Below are 20,679 nucleotides of genomic sequence, written 5' to 3' on the forward strand. Positions count from 1 at the left end.
TTTCCACCATAAGCAGTAGAAATATCGGCCAGAAGGGTCAAAATAGATGATAACCCAGATCAAACGGCTATGAAGCAGAAAACACCCTGGGTAGAGAGAAGGTGCCAAATAGTGAATTGGTAGTTGCCACACATTAACCCATGTGAAGTGTTTGACCACGCAGACAGTGAACCCCATGTGGGACATAAGTGTCCAGCCTGGTGATCACCCCAGTGCTTGGCCCATAGTGAGCACTTCATTTCCACAATTACCATTGTCCTCATTCTGAGTTTTAGAGCTTGAGTGGGCAGGAACACTAAATCACATCCAAGTAAGAATCACAGAACCACAAGGTCTTAAATCTGAAATTGGGAAAGCCAGAAAACATATTCAAGCTGTAACTATTTTAATAAAAATGGGAGAACCACCCACACCTCCTAAATAATTATTTCTGAAACTATGGAGGGTCATTGCCATCCAAGGCATTCTCATGATAATCTGAAAAAAGTATGGGAAGTACTAATGAAAGCTCTGCAAACCCAAGAAGAGTTGTGGGAGTGAAGGCTGAATTACAATAGCTAGTACTTGGTCACTTGGTAGTAGTTTCTAAACTTGGAATTCTAAGGAAGGTTCAATACAATGAAGGTGTCTGAAATAATTGCACAGTATAGTCAAAACATATTTATTATTTTAGTGTAATTTTTGTACACTCCAGTACAGATACAAGAATATAGCCATATTTACAGGTAATTGAAAATAAATCAGCATATTCAAACCCCACGTCTAAAAACAGTAGCTTTAAATCCTGTATTATAATTGTTCTGGTATGCAGAGTGAAGTACTTCTCACCCCTAGAAATAGTTCCTTTATGTTAGGGGTACATCTAGAGGCAGAACAAGAAACTGATTTTTATAAAAAAAGGGCCAACCCAAAATTCTTTATAGATCTTTACCCTCCTCCCCCCCAAAGTGTATTCCAAGTTTTAGAGGCAGAATTTTGAAACAGCTGAATTTCACAGGTGGTCACAAGCTATAAATTTTCTAGGAGGAACAAATATTAGATTTACAGTCAAGCAGAACTTAGAAAAATGACACCATCCTATTTTAAAAGCAAAATGTGCTGGGAAAGAGCTTTACAATTGTAGCTTGGCATATACTGTATTATATAGTTCTCAGGCCCTGGCTTGATCATGTCAACTAGATGGGTTAATCTTACAAACTAAAGGATTAATTTGGCATTTAGTCTAAAGCTTTTAAACTAAAAGTTAGATGTTTACCTGAAAACAAAAGGCTAGATCACTTACAGAAAAATGGGGGAGTTCGTCTGTGAAAGAAGACAGATCATCAATAAAAAAATTCACTTTGTTAAACCCATGCCATTTTAAAAAGGCGTTTAGATGTACACTGCTTTAAGTGCCATTATAAAACTAATTTCAAGGTCTCATTGGTGTCAATTTTGTTAGCATGTTATCATTGACAGCCACTGTGCCCTCCAAAATAAGATGAAGCCCGACCATTCAGCTAGGCCAGACCACTCATTCCCAAGTAAAGGGAATATACATGGTGGCAACTACAGAGTGCAGCAAACCAGCTGGCTATGGGACAACCTAAGATACTGTGGCTTTTACCAGAGGTCAGGTAGTTCCTGCCTCCATCATAAAGGAAGCTTGGTGGATCCCCATGTCTTTATTAGTCATAAAAATATTAAAATAAAGAACTGAGGATTCAAAGTGAAATGCCACAAAAAAAATCAAAAGTTAATCAATTTAAGATGTAGGGCTATTTCAAAATTCGTTTGACACTTGAGATGTTCTTGTAAATTACATAATTTCCTGCAAACAGAATGAATTTAATTTGGGATATCTGCACCAATACTTTTTTTTTTTGGTAAGGAAGGACCAAAGATTAAAAGAGTTTTCATTTCACAGGTGAAATTGCCATCCAATTCCGAGACCATTTGCTTACATTACAATTCATTGCCTACTTCTTTCCAGGAAAGGCACAGTGCTGGAAGAGTAAGTTATTACAGGTCTAAAATACAGCTTTTCAATGTTACATTTGCATGTACTCCTTCCAAGTTTAGCAAATGTTACCACAGTCTCACAAGCACTAACATTACATAAAGATATTCACATTTTTTTCTTTTCCATTACATTCTGAACTTTAACTTACGAGGGACGGTTGGGGGTGGGGAGAGAAAAAGATCAGCACCAAGTATAAAAGTTACTTTGTGCTGAAATGGCAAAGGATCCTCCAGAGATGCAGTGCAAGTTTTTATTCGTATTACACTAGGATCTCGTTTGCATTTTAGTGAACATCCACGTACTTTACATTTTATGTTTTGCAGTAGTCAAAAGACTGAATTTTAACCTCTCAGAGATGCTTGGTAAAGTATGAAAAATAAGCAACCCCGGTATTTTAATTCAGTATCCCATTATGTAATTTCATTACATCAACGTCGAACATAGTAAAATAAGCCCTTGGTGCTGGCAGTTGTGAAAGCACATGAGCGTACGCCTCAACAGAAGAAATCTCTCTAAGGAGAAAAGTGATTTCAAGGCTAGATTTTGAAATAAAAGATTTTACCACATACAAAAACCCTTGGGAGTTATACATTTCTGGCAGTGTCATGCTAATGCCACGTGAAGACTATGGAAGATTTTTAGCAAAGGAAAAAAAAGCCAAGTTGATTTTGTAGTAGCAATAGTTTCTGTTTTTATTTTTAATATACTTTAGGAAACAATATACAAAGCTGAGCTTTCCCACCATTTCCAGGTTAACAGTGGAATGCTCCAATTACACAAATTTAGCGTTTTGTGATGGCTAAGAACAGCAGTCAGCACCAGACTTGAACAGTTAGCTACAACACAGACATCCTTCGAAATGAAATGCCATAATAGCAAGACCAGGGTTCAACATAAGTCAACCACTGGGGAAGTGTCAATCATTCTTGTTGAATTTCATAATTCATTAAATAGTTTATACACAATCTTGTCTACAAGCTTTAAACTAAACCTCCACTGAGGAATTTTAATTAAGTACAAAATGTTCAACAAGAATAGTTTTGATAAAGAATCCCCAAGTAGTCCAAATTTTAATATGCACTGACCGAAGGAAATGAAAAGTAACCAGTTTTTTTGGTGTTTGTTTTAACATGTTTATTACAACAGATACAGTTCACATCTGACTAGCTTTTCTCCTCTTTCCCCTCCCACAACCATGTTCATTGGGCTATTTCCTTATAGTTGAGCAATCAGTGTACTTTCAGCACACATGCCCAGCAGTACTTTAAGTCCATTCTTACAGGGTGCAAATGGAAATACATTTCAATAATTTATACAAACAAGTGGGTTATGCTCAATCACTGCAATTTTAAGCTACTGTACACAGGAATGAAAAGATTATAGAAAAAGTGCCATAGCAACAGTGCCTTAAGGAGAAAATTAGAAGCATTAAAAAAACGGATAAAATCAGGTGTAGGATTTCAGAGGGAAATGGAACACAGAAAATGAAAAACATTTCTCTGCAAAACAGAAATGGAGAAGCACTGCTCTTGATTGGGTGCAAGTGTGGAAACAGTTGTTTCATGATTTTTTTTGAGCACTGCCTAAACTGTTTCAAATTGTTGCAGCCTTAGACACAGATCGCCTGGCGCTTGCACTGAACTTTTGGAAATGCAAGATTTTTGAATGATAAATTAACCCCCAAAATAAAAAAAAAAAAAGGAAAGCTAATTTTGCAGACAGGTTTACATGTAAAAGGCTAGGTACTTAGCCACCTCAGCATTGATTAGTTTTGGATGTCTAAGCTCTGATACACATGGCTTCCCATGGCTTCACTCTACAAAACATATTTACAACGTGAAGATTACATCTACAAGAAATCTACATGTCAGGGGGTTTTACAAATCAATCTTGTATCTTTCCCCTGAATTTGACTTTCATGTCCCCTTCCCCTTGTCATTTCCTTGCCCAGCTTAACGGTCCAAAGTCTACTCAAATGCAGCTCAAAAATGTTAAGACCAGGCAACCAGGTTTACAGTTCCTGTACTGTACTCCAAACCACCATGTGCAATTATTCACATCTTCACACCATGAAGGAATTCTGATTCTTTAGCTTTTCAAGTTCTTTAATTTGTTGTCTCAAAAATAGTATCCTGAAAGACAAAATTAGGTATCTATTATCATGACAATTTTAGCAAATTAACTTCTAAAAACATTTCATCAAGAACTTCACAAGAGCAAAACCAAGATGTTAACGTACAGAAAGCTGTTTTAATCGCCCAAACTGTTTTTACTTCCATTCTTTTAAGCACTTCAAATTTTTTCCCTTGGAAACAATACTTTATAGAGTTAGAATGATCAATGTTTTATATTCAAAGATTAACCCAAACCCAAACTTAGTTTATTAAAAATTTATTTGGCAGGGTACTGCCAAACAGGGGTAGATATTAAATATGCTTCCCAATGATGAATGAGAATTCCTAAAACCTGAAGCCTGGCTAACAACAACTAAGGCCCTCCGAATGGCCATTAAGCTGATTTCTGAACTCTCCTGGAGTAGGTATAAAAGACTATGAATGCCAAAAAGTAAATTTTTTGACCGAAAACAAAGCTTACTCTACTCTTGTTTTACTGCAAATTCCAATCAAGCTTCTTCAGTTCCTCAGCTGAAGAACCTCTGAGTCAGTTACAGAGGGAAACACCCAACAGAGTGCTCATATACCATTAATAATGTAAAGTACCACAATTTAAGTTAGTTTACTCAGTAAATCAACTAATTTATCAAAAGAATTGCTGCTAAACAAATTATTATTGTTGCCAGGCTATGAATATTTGGACATTTTGAAGGGAGAATTTCAAAGTACTCAAAATCTAACATCTTATTCCTGTCTAGGCACTTTAACTTGTACATAAGCATTACACATTCCCTCCCAAAAGCTGCCCAAATGCTTATGTGTTACTTTTCAAAATCATTTCCTCTACCACCCAGCAATTGTTTAGGTGAAACTAAATGAAGTTCATTATACCAGAAAGTGGCCAACCAAAGGTTTCAGATAGCCTTTAATAAATGAAGAACTTTAGTGTCGCTTGACTGTAACCTCAACATGAACATACTGTTCCAACCCCAAGCTGGGGCTTTTACAGCTTTCCCTTGACAAGAAAGCCCCCTGGAGAGTGAAATGGTTTGTGACATTTCAGATACGTGCAGCATTAGAAGGCATGCAACTATACAGAAAGCAGATTCCTCAATCTGAAACACATTATTCAAGAATTTATAAAATGACAAATTTTGCTTAAAAGATGACAAATGAATCAATGCAATTATGCTCACTGAAAGGCAGTGTTTAAAATTTCATAAATCAGTTTAATGAGAGCACCACATGGCCCAGATTCCCCCTAATATCAGGACTCCAGGGTCCCTATAACCCACCATCAGCAGGTAGAAGACTTACTCCCAGAAGGAGGGAGGAGAGGGGAAAAGAAACATGCCCTAGCTTTTCCAGAGCAGCCCCAACCTGACCGCGCCCTACCCTGTTCCCAGTTGCAGTAAGACCCAGCCCACCACCAAAGCGGGCAGAAGCCAGACTCCCCAATCTTTAGAAGACTGAGGAAAAGTGTGGCAGTTTTTCCATCCCGGACACTTTGCTTATGATGATGCTGGAAAATTATACAATAAAATACTGCACCCTTTTGGTTGTTAAAATTGGTCTGTTTTACCCATTCTCCCTACTGATCTGCGCCTCACTCCTCACTGACTTAGATTATGAAGCGTCATTTTTGCCAGAAACCATATTCAACTTTATATCCACGTAGTCTTCCCAATTCTTGGCACACACGTTTCACCTTATAAACACTTAAATTCATTCAATCGTATTTACTGAGTGCTTAGTATGTGCAAAGCATGTAAATGAATAGGTTGAAGAGTGTTTTAGAAGGAAGTGAAGAAGAACCCTCTTACCTCTGCTCCCGCAAAGTTGCTTGAATTTCACATACTCGTACTAAGGATCTTAAATTTTTTAATTCGGTACAAATTTCTGACATATGAACACTCCCCATATTGTGAGCTTCCTCTCGTAATCTTGATGCCTGCAATAGTCAAGTCAGTGTTACTCTAAAACCGGAAAGCCATTTATTATAATCTTCAGAAAGTAGAATTCTTTAAAATTTGTCATAAGGAATGGGATAAAGTTCAGCTAAAAAGATATAAAAAAATCAGTAGACATAAAAATATGACTGTAAGCTCCTTATGGGCTGGAGACATCTTCTGCCTCTACTGCATTTTCCCAGGCATTCAGACTGGTGAATGGCACCCACAGGTGCTCAATGAATAAATACCATTATCACTAGTACTGTCAAATAATCCTTAAAGGCAAATTATTTTCCATTTTGTAATTTTTATCCAGGTCTTTTCAAGAGGGTCAAAAAACACCGCAGGATCAACAGAAGGGAACCCAGCCCTGGGAAATGATTTCATCATTTTTGGTGCAAGCAGACCCTCTGGGAAGTAATGCAGTGCCCCAAAAGACACTAGATTCTGCAGCACTGGAAGTCAGATCACTGGGGAGATTTCCAAGTTATCCTGGGGCTGTGGGAGCTCCTATAAATACTCCCTTATAACCTCACAATTCCAAGAGTGCAGGGCTGATCCAGCATTTCAGCCAGTAGCTAGAGAGCCCCAGTCAAATGTACAAGATCCTGGGATAAGACAAATAAAACTTCTCTCTTGCCTCAATCCCAGGAGGAGGGGGAAAAGTCAAAGTGTCTTTCCTGCACAATCCTATAGCCCTCTTAAATGCAACCCTTCAATTCCCAAGTAAAGACCAAGTCAAGTTTCTTTGAAAGACGACAAACATCATGTGCCTGCATTCCCAGTGGGATGTTTTATTTCCTGGTGCGGAGGAAGAGTAAGTGAATTTAGCTACAGATGTATGCCAGGGATGGCTAAACTATGATTTCAAAACTACAAGCGGCTTTCTTCGGGCTAGAAGGTTTGGGTGAAAAGTTTGGCGCTTTATTACCCATTATTTCATCCTGGTGGTGGTGGGAAGCAGTGGGCTGCAGTTCCAGGCCCCATTCCAGTCCCAGCTGTTTTTTCTTGCTCACTGCAGCTTCCCACTGCTCCAAGCACCCGGTGAAATGTCTGCTTTAAATCACTTGTCACCCATCCCCTCCCACAACACCTGCTCACTGTTCTGATCTGCAGCTGATAGACATATAGATTTTAGTTTATGGCTCTTCAGTTCATGAGTTGGACCACATTTGGCATGTACATTTTTTGAATTTATCTTAGTGTTCAGGAGAATACTAGGAAAGGGTGGGTGGGGCTCCACACTGATCTGTAGACCTGGGGATTTTTTTTTTTTTTAATAACCCTCCCTGCAAGGACGAAGACTTTAAAGAATTAAACAAAATAATAGCACCCTGCCCCCCCCCCCAAACTCCAAAGGGTTTTTTTGGTCAACTGGTTGGATTCAATTACCATCTAAAGCTTTCAGGCCAATCCAATTTCAACCTGACTCAGGTGATAAACTTTTTTACTTCTCTTTCCTGTGACAACAATACAGACAAAAAAGGCATTCTATAATATGGATTTGCCCCTCCAATCTGTGTTCCCATAATCAAGGCTGATATCTTGTTAGTTCAAGTTCAGTTTTGCTCTTCCAAAACATTTAGACCACTCAAAAACAAATCCCCGTATCTGACTAATTGAAATTCTGACAAACCACTTGAGAGACTTTTAGTAAAGCAATTAGGCAGATTCATAAGAATTTATATAGCTATTGTCACCATAAAAAACTAAGGATAAAAGGCAAATTTCTAAAGCCAAAAAATTTACATTTATTTTTCTTCCTACCAAAAGTTCATTGCAAAGTAAAAGGAGAACAACAGGCTTCTAAATATGAGAGGGATGGCCTCATTACCTCAAAATATATTACCAAAGACAATTTGCTAAAAAGGTAACAGAAGAGCTAGAGAAACAGCGATGATGAGAAATATTATGAAGCTAAGGTTGAAAAAATTCCCCAGCCCAGCCCAAATTCCAGTAGGCAAGATCTTCACAAATCTTGCACTATTAGGAATAAGTGTGACACAACCAAATGATAATGTGCTGAAAGGATTCCAGAAGCATAATTTTTTTTGTAATAAAATGGAACAATTAGTTCCCTTGTGTCAATGTGACTACTGGAATTTCCTTTTCCCCACTTCTAAGATTTAGGGAAAATGAAACAGTAAATTCTCACAAATTTACATATTAGATACTTGCTATTTCAGATATCCAAAAATTTTTCAGCCCTAAAAAGAGTTTACAGTACCCTTCTTTTCCTATAGCTTAGGACTCTGAACACGGTGGAAGGTGGAGAAGTTGAAAATGACCCTTGTCCCACTGGAGACAAGGGCTTCAGGAAAAGGAACTAGGTGCTGTTCCTGACCCATAGGTAGGGCCCAGAGTTGTCCTTCCTGGATCAGAAATGGGGTCTAGGCACCCTCAACCCTCAGATATTTAAAAAACCATTAATTAAAGTAATATCGGTCCTGATCATTTTGAGTGAGTGTACTCTAATTACATCCATTAGAGAGTTCCTCATTCTTAAATTACAGTCTTGTTTCTTTTTAAAAATACTAGATAATTTCCAAAAGATTCCAATTCTGATTATTTCTGGTTTAAATTTTTTCACTCGCTTCCACTGTCTCCACAGTCTTGCACATTGGCAGTCATGGGTACCTTGCAAATAAAGGCCTTGCATTTGTCACATCTTGCTGACTGCTTGCTGTCCTTATTCCGTGAGCACGATTGGCATTTTCCTCTGTGTGATGGGCGTGGCTGTTCTTTGAGTGATGGACGTGGGTGCTCTTTGGCAATTCCCTGATGAAGGCAAATGCGTTTCCTGAGATCTTTTGGATTATACCAACTATAAACCTCAGGACATTTGGTGCTTCTCAATTAATTCTGTGGATAGACTTTACAAAAAACTTTTATCTTGCCATCTTTGTATCCAGGACATTTTGAGTGTACACAACTAGTGCAGGGATACAGGTGATGTTTATACAGTGAAAATAAATAGCTAATGGCCACCTCTGTCGTTCTACCCATTTTGTAAGCAACACAAATGGTAGTCTCATGTATCAGTGACTTCTTTTGTAGCGCTGCATATGTTAAACACCAGGCTTCAGAGATGTCCACTGCTGTCATTCATTTTAGTGTTGTGACATATGCTTGAACGGCAAAGATTTTTTTTATTCTACTGGAACTTGAGATATATTGGTAAAGTCTTCAGTAAAATCAAACGTGCGTGAAGGAACTTGAGCAGAATTTTTTATTTTGTATTTAGTCCCAATTAAGGTCAACTTTTAATCCAAAAAGTGATTTTGCCCAAAAAACCTCAAAAGCAAAAAAAAAAAAAAAAAACACACTGGCCTATGGTCACAACAGTTTCCTTTTATTTGGCGCAATTTGTCACTGAACTGTTTCTTGAGATTTATTTCCTGTTGCATACAGTCCAACCTTCATGTAGGTTTTAAACTTCAATATAAAAGTCCTCGCATCAACGAAAATTAAAAAAAATATATGCTAAATTTCTTCAGCTCAGATTAAAGGCAAAAAATGCCTTTCCTTTAAATGGAAAGTCACTCATCTTAGAAACAAAAATGTACTTGCTTTCAAAATTCGGTGGAAAAAAAGATCACTGAGCACTCTAACAAGTATAATTGTCTTTCTCTGTGTTTCTTGGGTGGTAACATCAAGAAGAGTAAACCAGTTTGAAAAAGTAAAAGCAAATGTCATTGATCCTGTTCCTGTTCATGCTGGGCAGACCTCACCACTAAACAGTGTGAGGAAAGCATGCCCTTCTGTGAATATAGGGCATCTCAGTCTCATCCGCAATTTCTCCACACATTTTCTAAGAGTATCTTGGCTGCTTTATTTTTATGCTAAGAGTTAAAAAATCTTCAGGAGGAATAGCCATAGTCTTACTCTTCCGTCTCTGAACGCTAGGACGATGATGATATTGCAGCTTCTTGCTATAATTGGACTTGTCTTTCCATTTAATTTTCTTGCCTTCATCCTTGGAAGAACTTGCTTAATAGTTCAAATTCTTCAGTTTCTTCTTTTCTTCAGAATCTGACATTTGTTCACTAAACCCTTTGAAATTTCCCTCTTTGCTTTCTCACAACACCCTCTTTTCCCTCAAGGAGAATTTACGGCAATTCATGGGGGATGAGCAGGGATTGTGATGCCATTCTACAAGAACTGAAAAATGAAAATGTTGTCCTGGCTAATGAGGATTTTATTACAACTGCTGGGGCCACAGAAGAATTCACTCAATAGGTGACAATCTAAGTTCTAGGTTTAAGGTTTTACCAGGGATGAAGAAACAAAGGCTTACATAAAATTGATCTACAAGCAGAAGGGGGCCCGGGGCTTTAAAAAAAAAAAGTCAGAAGCCAGCAGAATCAATTCACTCCAATGCACCACTGGAAAAATTCAGAAGTAATGCCAGCAAGACACCAACTAGATAGTTTGGACTCGACCCGAAGAGCACTCATTCCAAGAACTAACCCTATATATGCAGTTATGGATAAAGTCATAAATCTCAATCTGTGACCTATGAGCAAGTTTCTTCACTTCTCTGGGTTTCATTTCTAACCTAAAAGGGGGAGAACCTGGGGTACAATAACTAATAGGCTCTGAAAACATACTGCATGAAAGATGAACACATCAAACTATTCCACAATACCATATTCTTTTTGTAGAAAAAATGACTTGCCAATAAGCCAAAAAGTCAATAGTTCTCACATACATACCTGCTTTTCTGCATGATCTGCTGGCCATCCTTGAACATGTTTTATAAGATTTTCATTGAAGTGTGCTGCTAATGTAGGCGTTAATGAACACGAAGGTCGGGCAGATGAATTCTGTGGTACAGCCGTTGTGTTTGATGTACTGCTACTAGACGTATGATTTGGACCAGGTGATGGACTTCTCTGACTACTGGAAGAGAAAAATAGTCTCTATGTGATACACGTTCAAAGAGGTTCTTGGCCTCCTAAATGAGATCTTCAAATGAAAATGTGGTCTCAAATTTATTTTCAAATTATTTTACCCTAATGGCAGATTTCACAGAAAATTTATGATTTATATGCAAATTGAGGCTCAAAACCAGGTTTAGAGATTTAGTGCTTAAAAAATAAGTTCTCAACTCTCAAGCCAAATTTCAACTATGAACTCAATGTACCTGAATTTCTTCAACCACTTCATTGGGTATGGTTTGCTGCTTACATAAGCAGCATGGCTTAGTGGATAGAGCACAGGCCTGAGAGTTAGAAGGTCATGTGTTCTAATCCCAGCTCTGCCACACGTCTGTGTGACCACGGGCAACCACATGCCTACTGGGTGACTATGGGCAAGGCATTTCACTTCTCTGGCTCTCAATTACCTCATCTATAAAATGGAGATTAAGTGTTTGAGCCCTATGTGGGACAGGGACTGTGTCCAACCTGATTAACTTGTATCTACCCCAGTGCTTAGAACAGTGCTTAGCACATAGTAAGCACTTAAATAAGTACCATAATTACCACCACATACCTTGAACGCTGAAGACTCCGAGGAGAGGCAGGTTCATGTCCTTGTTGTTTGTCTGCAGTTACTGGCTGCTGAGAGGCCGACTGTGAAACTGGTCCTTGCTTAACACCAGGAGTACTAACCTGTAATTCCAAAGTCCAGAAACAACTCAGTTTTAAAGGGAAAAGATGAAGGGGATCATCATGACAACTGAAGTTTGTCAAGATTCTTCTCCAAAACTCACATAAAATGATCAGCTATTACCTATACTTTACAAATATCAGTAGGATTTCAATTTCTAGTTTAACTAAGACACAGACTCATATAAACATGGGGGGAAGGGAGAGAAATACGTGTTCATGTGTACTTACAAACAACTCTGAACTCAATACAATTCCCTGATGACACAATGAAAGTAAACAAATAATTCTGGACAAATGAAAGCAATAAAAACATCAAGTGACGATTTCCTTCTTTGGTCCCAAGAAATTCAAGTTCATAATTACTGAAGAGAAATTAGATGGCATTCATTTTCATGCCACCAATTTAGTTTTTTACAATTGACACAAATGACAATAGTATGCCTCCCCTTTTGTAAAATGGCAGGGGGGTGACGACTCCCAACCTGAGCAGCATGGCCCAGTGTATAGAGCATAGGCCTGCAAGTCAGAAGGACCTGGATTCTATTCCTGGCTTCGTCACTTGTCTGCTGTGTGACCTAGGGCAAATCACTTAACTTCTCTGTGCCTCAGTTACCTCATCTATAAGATGGGGATTAAGACTGAAAACGCCATGTGGGTCATGGACTATGTCTAATGTGATTAGCTGATCTCTACCCCGGGCTTAATTCAGTGCCTGGCACCTAGTAAGCACCTAAATACCATAAAAAAGGCCCCAAAACAAAAAAAGACCTTACTCATTTGAGGTAACATCAGTACCACTATACTTGGAGTTCAAGCTCTTCTAGGGAGCTGATGATGGCCATTCCTTTCTAAATCCTACTATATATTAACTAAGTTCCAATTTGGAATAGCTCTGGCAAAACTAGGGATGCACCTGAATTCCAGAAAAAGCCATGAGGGATTTGAAGGCCACAGTCTGAGTTACTCATTTCCTTCTCCCAGTCTGATCTTTCAAAGTTTCAACTGACATCTCTATGCACACGACTTCCAAATCTTTCCCAACCAATTTCTCGATATCCAATCCCACCATCTCTTCTTGCCTTCAGACCAACTTTGCTTGGATGCCCTGCTGCCACTGCAAACTCAACATATTCAAAACTGACCTCATCTTCCCTCCTCTCAAGATCCCATATCAACTTCACCATCTCCAATGTGACCAAAGCCCACAACCATGAGTCTTCACTGTCGATCTGTTTTCTCTTCTAATCTATTGCTCAAACCTGTTATTCCGCTAAAACATTTCATTGATTCAAGTCTTCCGCTCCATCCCAAGACAATCAATACTTTGGTGCACGCACTTATAATAACTGGACCAGCACATTAGCTTCCTGGATGATCCACTGTCTCCCCACTCTTCTCTACTTTATTCATACGCCACATTACTGCCCAGATCATCTAACACACAGCACTCAGACTACTCCTCCCCAGCCTCAAAATCCTCCAGTAGTTACCTGTCTGGCTCCATATCAAAGACCTTTCATCACTGGCTTCAAGGATTACCATCATCTCACTCTATCTTACTTAGCAATTCTTCTCAGTCAGTGTTATTCCCCTGCTTGTATTCTTCACCCCTCCCAAACCCACCTCCAGGGTTCACACCGCTCACCTTGTCCAGCTGATCCCTTGTGCACACATTCCCAGGGACTGAAATGATTCCTCTGTCTCTTCCAAAACCACCAGACTTCAGTTCTCCCCACCTGCAAAGCCCATCGCTTCTAACATGCCCATCCTGGCTAATCAGCATCCCCTAGCCTTTTCAACTCTCCAGTTGCTTCTTGCAACTTGTTGCCTCCTCAGAACTAGGGTATATGTATATATATTCAAACTAACCTTCAATTTTATTCATTCTTATTCCACTACTTGTAAATATTACCAGAACCTTCTCCTTCAGAGGATAGGCTCCCTTTAGTCAGGAAATTTCTGCTGCTTCTGTTGTACTTCCAAGAGTTTAGGATGGTGCATTTCTCTGCAGTCCCTCAAATATCATTAGTACTAATTCTACTCTGCAAAGAGCTCTGAACTGCACTTGGGAGAGTGCATTAAAAGGGACACGAACCCCATATGCTCAAAGAACATAAGCTTTTATGAAAACTTAAATCGACATACCTTTGGCTGTGATACAGAAGTTGTATTTATCAAAGGTTTGATAGGGACTGGGTTAGTCTGAGGCGTGCTTATCCTGGGGGACACATATGACCTTGGAGATGAGGCATCGGATGTTAAAGACATTGGAGACTGATTGGATGGCTGAGCTATATAGAAACAGACACATAAGTTATCTTCAAACTCCATTCTTAACATTATATTTTTCCATTCTAGGGGGCATTGCTCAAAACAAATCTGAATTTCCATATTCACTAGTTTCTCAATAGCAATATTCACTAAATGTAAAACATTAGATTTAACTTGAATCCAGGCTATCGCTGCCAACTTGCCTGGACAGTCAATAAAAGTACTAATTTTGGAATATAACAACATTCAATTTCATAACAGTGAGAATTGAAATACCTTGTGTAGAAAGCTGGGCAGCCTGAGAAATCAGAGAAGTGATATTGAAAGCAGATGGTCCAGCAGTGAGAATCTTATGGAGTATAGATTGCAGTGAAGCTTGGGTCACAGCCGCTGTAAGAACTAAAAACAGAATTTCTTCCTATATTTCTTGAATTTAAGTGAAAATATCATCAGAACAAAAAAGCCATTTTACATAGAATTGGTGAGGCCATTATTAAGTTCTTGAGGTATGTACATCGGGAAGCCTACAGAAACCACAGAAGCCCATTAACATCTGGAAGTTCTTTGTCTCTGCCCTGTCTTATAAAGTGTTCCCCCGTACCCTTTTCAAATATTCCCCTTCATTCACTACTGAAATACATAAAATTGATTTTTTATGATCAATATTTGCGATTAAAAGAATTTGTTGGTAAAAATGAATTTAATCAGCTTCACAGTCACTTATGGTATCCTCAGCCTAGGACTTGTGTCTGGGAGAGGATGTAACATGTTCTGCTGCTCCTGGCAGGCTCCAGTGGAAATGGGCAGGTAAAGAGGGAGGCTGACATGGATCAGCTGCTTAATGATATAACCATTTGCTATTCTGTCAGCAGAAAGGACCCACCTACTGAATTTTTGGTTGAGAGAGCAGTTATAAACTTTTGACTCTAATAAACATTTTTCTATTCTTAAATTAACAATAATGGAATTTGTTAAGTGCTTACTGTGGGTTTCAAGTACTGTTCTAAGCACTGGGATAGTTATAACATGATTAGGTTGGACCAAGTTCCTATCCCACATGGGGCTCACAGTCTGTATGAGGGAGACTAGGTACTAAACTCTCATTTTACAGATGAAAAAACTGAGGCTCAGAGAAGTTAAGTGTCTTGCCCAAGGTACCCAGAAGGCAAGTAGCAGAGCTGGGATTAGAACCCATGTCCTCCCGTTCCCAGTCCCATGTTTGTTTGTTTTTAAATAGTATTTATTAAGCACTATTTCCCATGTATTTCCCATCCCACCGGGGTGGATACAAGCAAATTGGGTTGGACACAGTCCCTGTCCCACGTGGGGTTCACAGTCTCAATCCTCAGTGTGCATATGAGGGAACTGAGGCCCAGAGAAGTGAAGTCACTTGCCCAAGGTCACACAGCAGGCATGTGGCAGAGTAGGGATTAGAACCCATGACCTTCTAAATCCAGACCTGGGCTTTAGCCACTAGGCCACACTGCTCCTCTGGCCTAGTGAAAAGAGCATGGGCCTGGGATTCAGAGGACTTGAGTTCTAATTCCAGCTCTGCCAAGTGCTTGCTGTGTGACCTTGAGCAAGTCACTTAGCTTCTCTGTGCCTCATCTGCAAAATGGCAATTCAATACCTGTTTTCTCTCCTACTTAGACTGAGCCCCATGTGGACCTGATTTTGTATCTACCCCAGTGCTTACTACAGTGTTTGGCACATAGTAAGCGCTTAACTACCACAATTACTTTTTCAGTAGGCTACGCTGCAGTACATCTATGTAAATAACGCATAGCCAGGCAATTATTATTAATCATATTTACTGAGCACTTGCTGTGTGCAAAGCACTGAACTAAGCATTTAAAAGCGCAGTACTAAGTGCTTATAAAAGTAAAGCTCTATATAATATACTCCCAGTACTCTTGCTCGAAACTACTTCTTCAAAAGATCCTGAATTTTCTGAGCACAGGCCTTAGGAGTCAGAAGGACCAGGATTCTGATCCCGGCTCTGTCACTTTGCTACTGTGTGAACATTAACAAGTTAAATTCTCTGGGCCTCTGTTACCTCATGTGTAAAATGGGGATTAAAAAACTAAGCTCTGTGGTAATGCACTATGCCCAGCTTGATTAATTTGTACCTACTCCACTGCTTAGGAGAGGGCCTGACACCTAGTAAGTTATAACAAATACCATTAACAACAACAAAAGAAACACCAGAACGTGCATGCAACTTCCATCACTAAGCTTTCATGAAAACGTTTTAATTTCATAAAAAGATACATGAAAATGCCAAACCGCTGCTATTTTTTAAACCTTGCAATTTGTTACCTCTTGAAAAAATTCTCATTCACATGCAATGGAATAGGAGCAAAGAGTATACTTCCAGTAGTCCCCTCTAACAAGTCGCCTAGCATTTTTGAACTATTGTTTCAATGGGAAATAAGGGGATGCATTCTAGTTCCTCTACCAAATTCCCTAGTGCCTCAAACATAAAAATTCTGGATGTTACCAAATGCAGTTTGGATGCTTTCATGCTTCCCGTGCTATATCTTGAAATACAAAACTGAGCTGAAAAGCTCTAGGAAAACACAAACTACACTGACTTCTTTAGACAATAGAGCCAGCATAAGATTTTACATTATAAAATGTATATGATGGAACATTGCAATATAAGAGCTAAGTTTTGGGGGTGGGAGTGACAGCAGGGAAGTGTGAGCATGTATGTGCCGTGGGCGCGCACGCACACACACAAACACTAACCATGCATGCATCTTGAGGGGAAGGAAAAAAGGAAGAGTTAAATGCCTTCTGTTTCTCAAGTTTGCTTTTGTTTATTCGGCTTACCTTCATTAATTTTGGAAATATCCACATTAGAATTATTAAGCTGCAGAGTGGCTTGCAAAGCAGGAAGCAGCTGTCGAAGAAGATTTGGGTCCTGAAGTAAAGGGGGTATTGGTGACTGTGGGACAGGTGAAACAGGAACTGCTGAAGCAGATGACGGAGGGGCAGAAGTTGGGTTCAATCCAGAGGCGGAGGATGTGGAAGGAGTTGTGCAAGAATGGGATACAGACTTATCTCCCGATGCCGATTCTAAATGAAAAAGGTAGTGTAAGAATCACCAATAAAATTTTACCAGCTTATCATAACAGTTGCTCCAATTTCCACTATTCAAGGATTTGAATGATTCCTATTTTAAAAAAATAAATATCAAGGCTTTAGTTTTCTGTTAATTCAAGCAAAACATCTGTGGCATGATGTTATCGTCTACAGATCTTTCACTCACCAAAGCTACTTATTTGATATTTTGGCAATGCAAGGCCAGTTTCTTCCTTCCTCCTTCATGTCCCCTCCCAAAAGAGGGCTCCAAGTTCATGAAGTTGCCTGAAGATTTAGATGCTCTGAGCATCTTAATGTGATTCAGCAACTGAGATTATGTGACACCAAGATGAAAATAAAAATATCAAAGTTTGGGCATATTTTAAAAATCTGGGTGAGTTGGAAGACTGAGCCTTATGTGGGTTGGGAATTATGTCTAATTGGCTTATGGTGTAGCTGAACCAGTGCTTATTTCAGTGCTGGCACAAAATAATAATATTTAATTGCTTACTGTCATCTAAAGGGGAAGAAAGCTAGTGGTACTGTGTCATAATTCCTGCCCTGAGAATACCTGGGTGTTCAACATTTCAGGTAGGGGAAAAAAAACTCTAATGTGGCAAAGTTAGAAAAGTGAAAATTCCAAGGTTGTAGGGAAAAGCCTGGATTCTAGCCTTCAATAAGGGGGTATGCTCCAGATAGTAGAGCTCTACTGCACCCGCTTCACTCAGCATTACCCTGACACACTCTGATGGAAAGCGATGATTTTGAAATAACTCTAGATCTCCTGTTCGAAATTGGAGAGGGGCCTAGAGTCTATCAGGAACTGTCGACGGAAAATAGAAATCAGGAGATAACATAGAGCTGAAGCAGGCAACTGTGAGGGAAGTCATCAAAGAAAAGGCCGGACACCTGCTTTCCTGGACATTTCCAGAATTTCTCACTCACTGATCCCCTTAGACAACTAATACTTAGCATTACCAAAACCAAGTTTGTTTTGCAATATCAAACTACCAACTAATCACACCCACTTCTAAACTATGGTGTGGAAGCTGGATTCTTGCAAAATCTGGAGTGTTCATAGTGCCTGAAGCCACGTGTGAGCACACAAACCTTCCAAAGATTTGTGGTGTTGGATGAATGCTTTCTAATGTTCTCATAATGTTCTAACCATAACATAATGAAATCAGACATTCTGGCAGAATTGGGTGAATTCAGGTCTGAACAGTTTAAAATTTGATATGTCATAGACTTTCAAAGCACTTTTCATACATAATTAAATGGGAGATAGAAATATTCTCAGTTTATAGAGTGGGAAACCACCACAGAGAAGATAGAAAAACTGGTCAGTGCAATTCATCGAGCAATTACTGTGTGTGAGCACTGAACTAAGATCTTGGGAGAGTACAATAGAACAGGTTGACAGTCCCTGTCCTCATAGAGCTTAAGATCTAGAAAAGACGTTCAAAGGAGTCTCATAGATAAATGGAGAAATTGAGTTCAGACACACTTTCTGGCATGTAATTTGACATGCCATCACTGCAGTATACTATTCAAGTTCAACTTAAGTAACAAAAATAGTCCAATGACATTATGACCAACTTCTTGCACTTTTCTGACCAAATGCTTATTAACTGGATCAAGTTAGCCTAATGAATTTTATTAAAACAAGTCAGCATTTGAACTATTTTACAGTCAAAAAAGGATGTGTGTTTTCTTAATCGTCATTTCCACAAAGTTATATATTGAAAATTGTAACAAAATGAAGAAATTCTATAAGAAGCAGTGTTGTCTAGTGGAAAGAGCACAAGTCTGGGAGTCAAGAGGATCTGGGATCTAATCCTGGCTCTGCCTAATGGTTGCTGTGTAATCCTGGGTAAATCACAACTTCTCTGTGCCTCAGTTCTCCCTCCTACTTAGAATGTAAACTCCGTGCAGGACAGGGACTGTGTTCAACCTAATTCACTAACCCAGCACTTGCTAAGCACTTAAACACCATAAAAAGTAGCATTTACATTGTTTTTTAATACCCAGTGATAGCCCTATTTCTCCCCCTTCCTCTCAATCCAAATGACTGCTACCCTGGTCCATGTCCTTTCATATCCTGCCTGGAGTCCTATACCATCCTCCTCCCTGGTTTCCCTGTCTCCAGCCTCTTCCCTCTCCGGTCCATATTTCAGTCTGCTATCCAGATCAGTTTCCTCAAACCCTGTTCAGCATTCTTGTAAAACCTGCAAATGTTATTCATTACTCTCTGCCTGAAGCAGAAACCCATGAGCATTAGCTTTAAAGCAATTAATTAGCTCCCTCCCTATTCCACACCCCAGATAACACTGAACTTTTGTCACTCTGCAGGACATTCAACTCTCTGGCCTCCACAACCCTTTGCCCTCTCACCCTCTTGCTTGGAACCACCTCCCCAACTTCAAAACCCTCCTGAAATCTCATCTCTTTCAGGGAGCATACCTGATTAAAGTCCATCATCTCATCCAACAGCCACCCTTAGTACTTATGCATATTCTTGACAAGTCTAAATTATTCAATTTATCCTTATACTTTTTAGCCACAATGCTGAGAAAGATATGTGTCTGCCACATTCTCCTTCCCAACTCCCCAGCTCCACCATAAAGACTGTAAACTGCTTAAGCCAGGGTCATTCTCTTATTCGGTGCTTCAGTATTGAAGCGGTGGGAGTCTGAAAACCAAATATAGCTGTTTCTCAAAATTTGCTCCATGGTCAAAAGCATTCCTTTCCCCATATGGTTCAATTCCTCAGATCCATCTCCCGTGCAGGGCAACTCTTTCCTTCTCATAGGGAGTGTTTCCAAGAAAAGAGATAACTGATGGGAAAGGACACCCTAACCTATCCCCTAAACTCCCGATTTTGATGCCTTAACCTGTTGAAAAGTAAATGATAACTGTAATGGGTCAGATGATTTCTTCATTTGGATAAAAAAGGAGGTGCCATGCATCCAGACTATAACAGAGGAGCAGCGTGACTCAGTGAAAAGAGCAGGGGCTAGGGAGTCAGAGGTCATGGGTTCGAATCCCGGCTCTGCCACTTGTCAGCAGCGTGACTGAGGCACAGAGAAGTTAAGTGACTTGCCCACAGTTACCTCATCTGTAAAATGGGGATCAAGACTGTGAGCTTCACGTGGGACAACCTGATTACCCTGTATCTACCCCAGTGCTTAGAAGAGTGCTCTGCACATAGTAAGCACTTAGCAAAAACCAACATTTTTATTTTTTTTATTATTATTATCATTATTAAAAGCCAATCCCTGACTGGGGCAATTGCAACCTGTGGAGAACACCTAGTCTAGCTCAGATTAGACACTAATCAAAGAGTTACTGTACCTTACTGGGTTTTGCCTGCAGGGGGAGTAAGAATACCAAAAATCACTCACGATTGGAGTTATTTTCCTTCCCAGCTTTTCTGAAATTGAGAGTGCTACTTATGCTGAACACTAGAAATCAGAAGTTACAAATCAGTCTCTGACAACCTGGAATTCAAAAGTTTTGAAAAAATATGCAATAGTGTATTTTCTTCTATCATCTTTCAAACCTCAACTCTTGCCTTCTGGTTCTACAACCATTACTTGCTTTTTAATCTCTACTTAGAAAAAAAATATTAACCATCC

General features: G+C 39.3%; 1 protein-coding gene across 10 annotated transcripts in view; it reads right to left on the reverse strand.

Annotated features, from left to right (window-relative positions):
• Nucleotides 1–645: 645 nt before the first annotated feature.
• WAC (WW domain containing adaptor with coiled-coil) overlaps nt 646–20,679 on the reverse strand; it is a 65,272-nt gene continuing 45,238 nt past the window's right edge. For 6 of the 10 annotated variants that reach the window (XM_039913920.1, XM_029078039.2, XM_029078042.2 and 3 more), the window contains 9 exons: nt 20,446–20,505; nt 16,790–17,035; nt 14,231–14,353; nt 13,829–13,974; nt 11,565–11,683; nt 10,784–10,970; nt 8,706–8,846; nt 5,940–6,067; nt 646–4,134 (listed from right to left, as the gene is read on the reverse strand). In XM_039913920.1, coding sequence (XP_039769854.1) covers nt 4,065–4,134; nt 5,940–6,067; nt 8,706–8,846; nt 10,784–10,970; nt 11,565–11,683; nt 13,829–13,974; nt 14,231–14,353; nt 16,790–17,035; nt 20,446–20,505 — 1,220 coding nt within the window. In that variant the 3' untranslated portion in view covers nt 646–4,064. The remainder of the gene's footprint in view (nt 4,135–5,939; nt 6,068–8,705; nt 8,847–10,783; nt 10,971–11,564; nt 11,684–13,828; nt 13,975–14,230; nt 14,354–16,789; nt 17,036–20,445; nt 20,506–20,679) is intronic. The other 4 variants (XM_029078040.2, XM_029078043.2, XM_029078046.2 and 1 more) reach the window with 4 other exon arrangements.

This window comes from Ornithorhynchus anatinus, chromosome 13 (genome assembly GCF_004115215.2).
Source record: "Ornithorhynchus anatinus isolate Pmale09 chromosome 13, mOrnAna1.pri.v4, whole genome shotgun sequence".
NCBI classification, from domain to species: Eukaryota; Metazoa; Chordata; class Mammalia; order Monotremata; family Ornithorhynchidae; genus Ornithorhynchus; species Ornithorhynchus anatinus.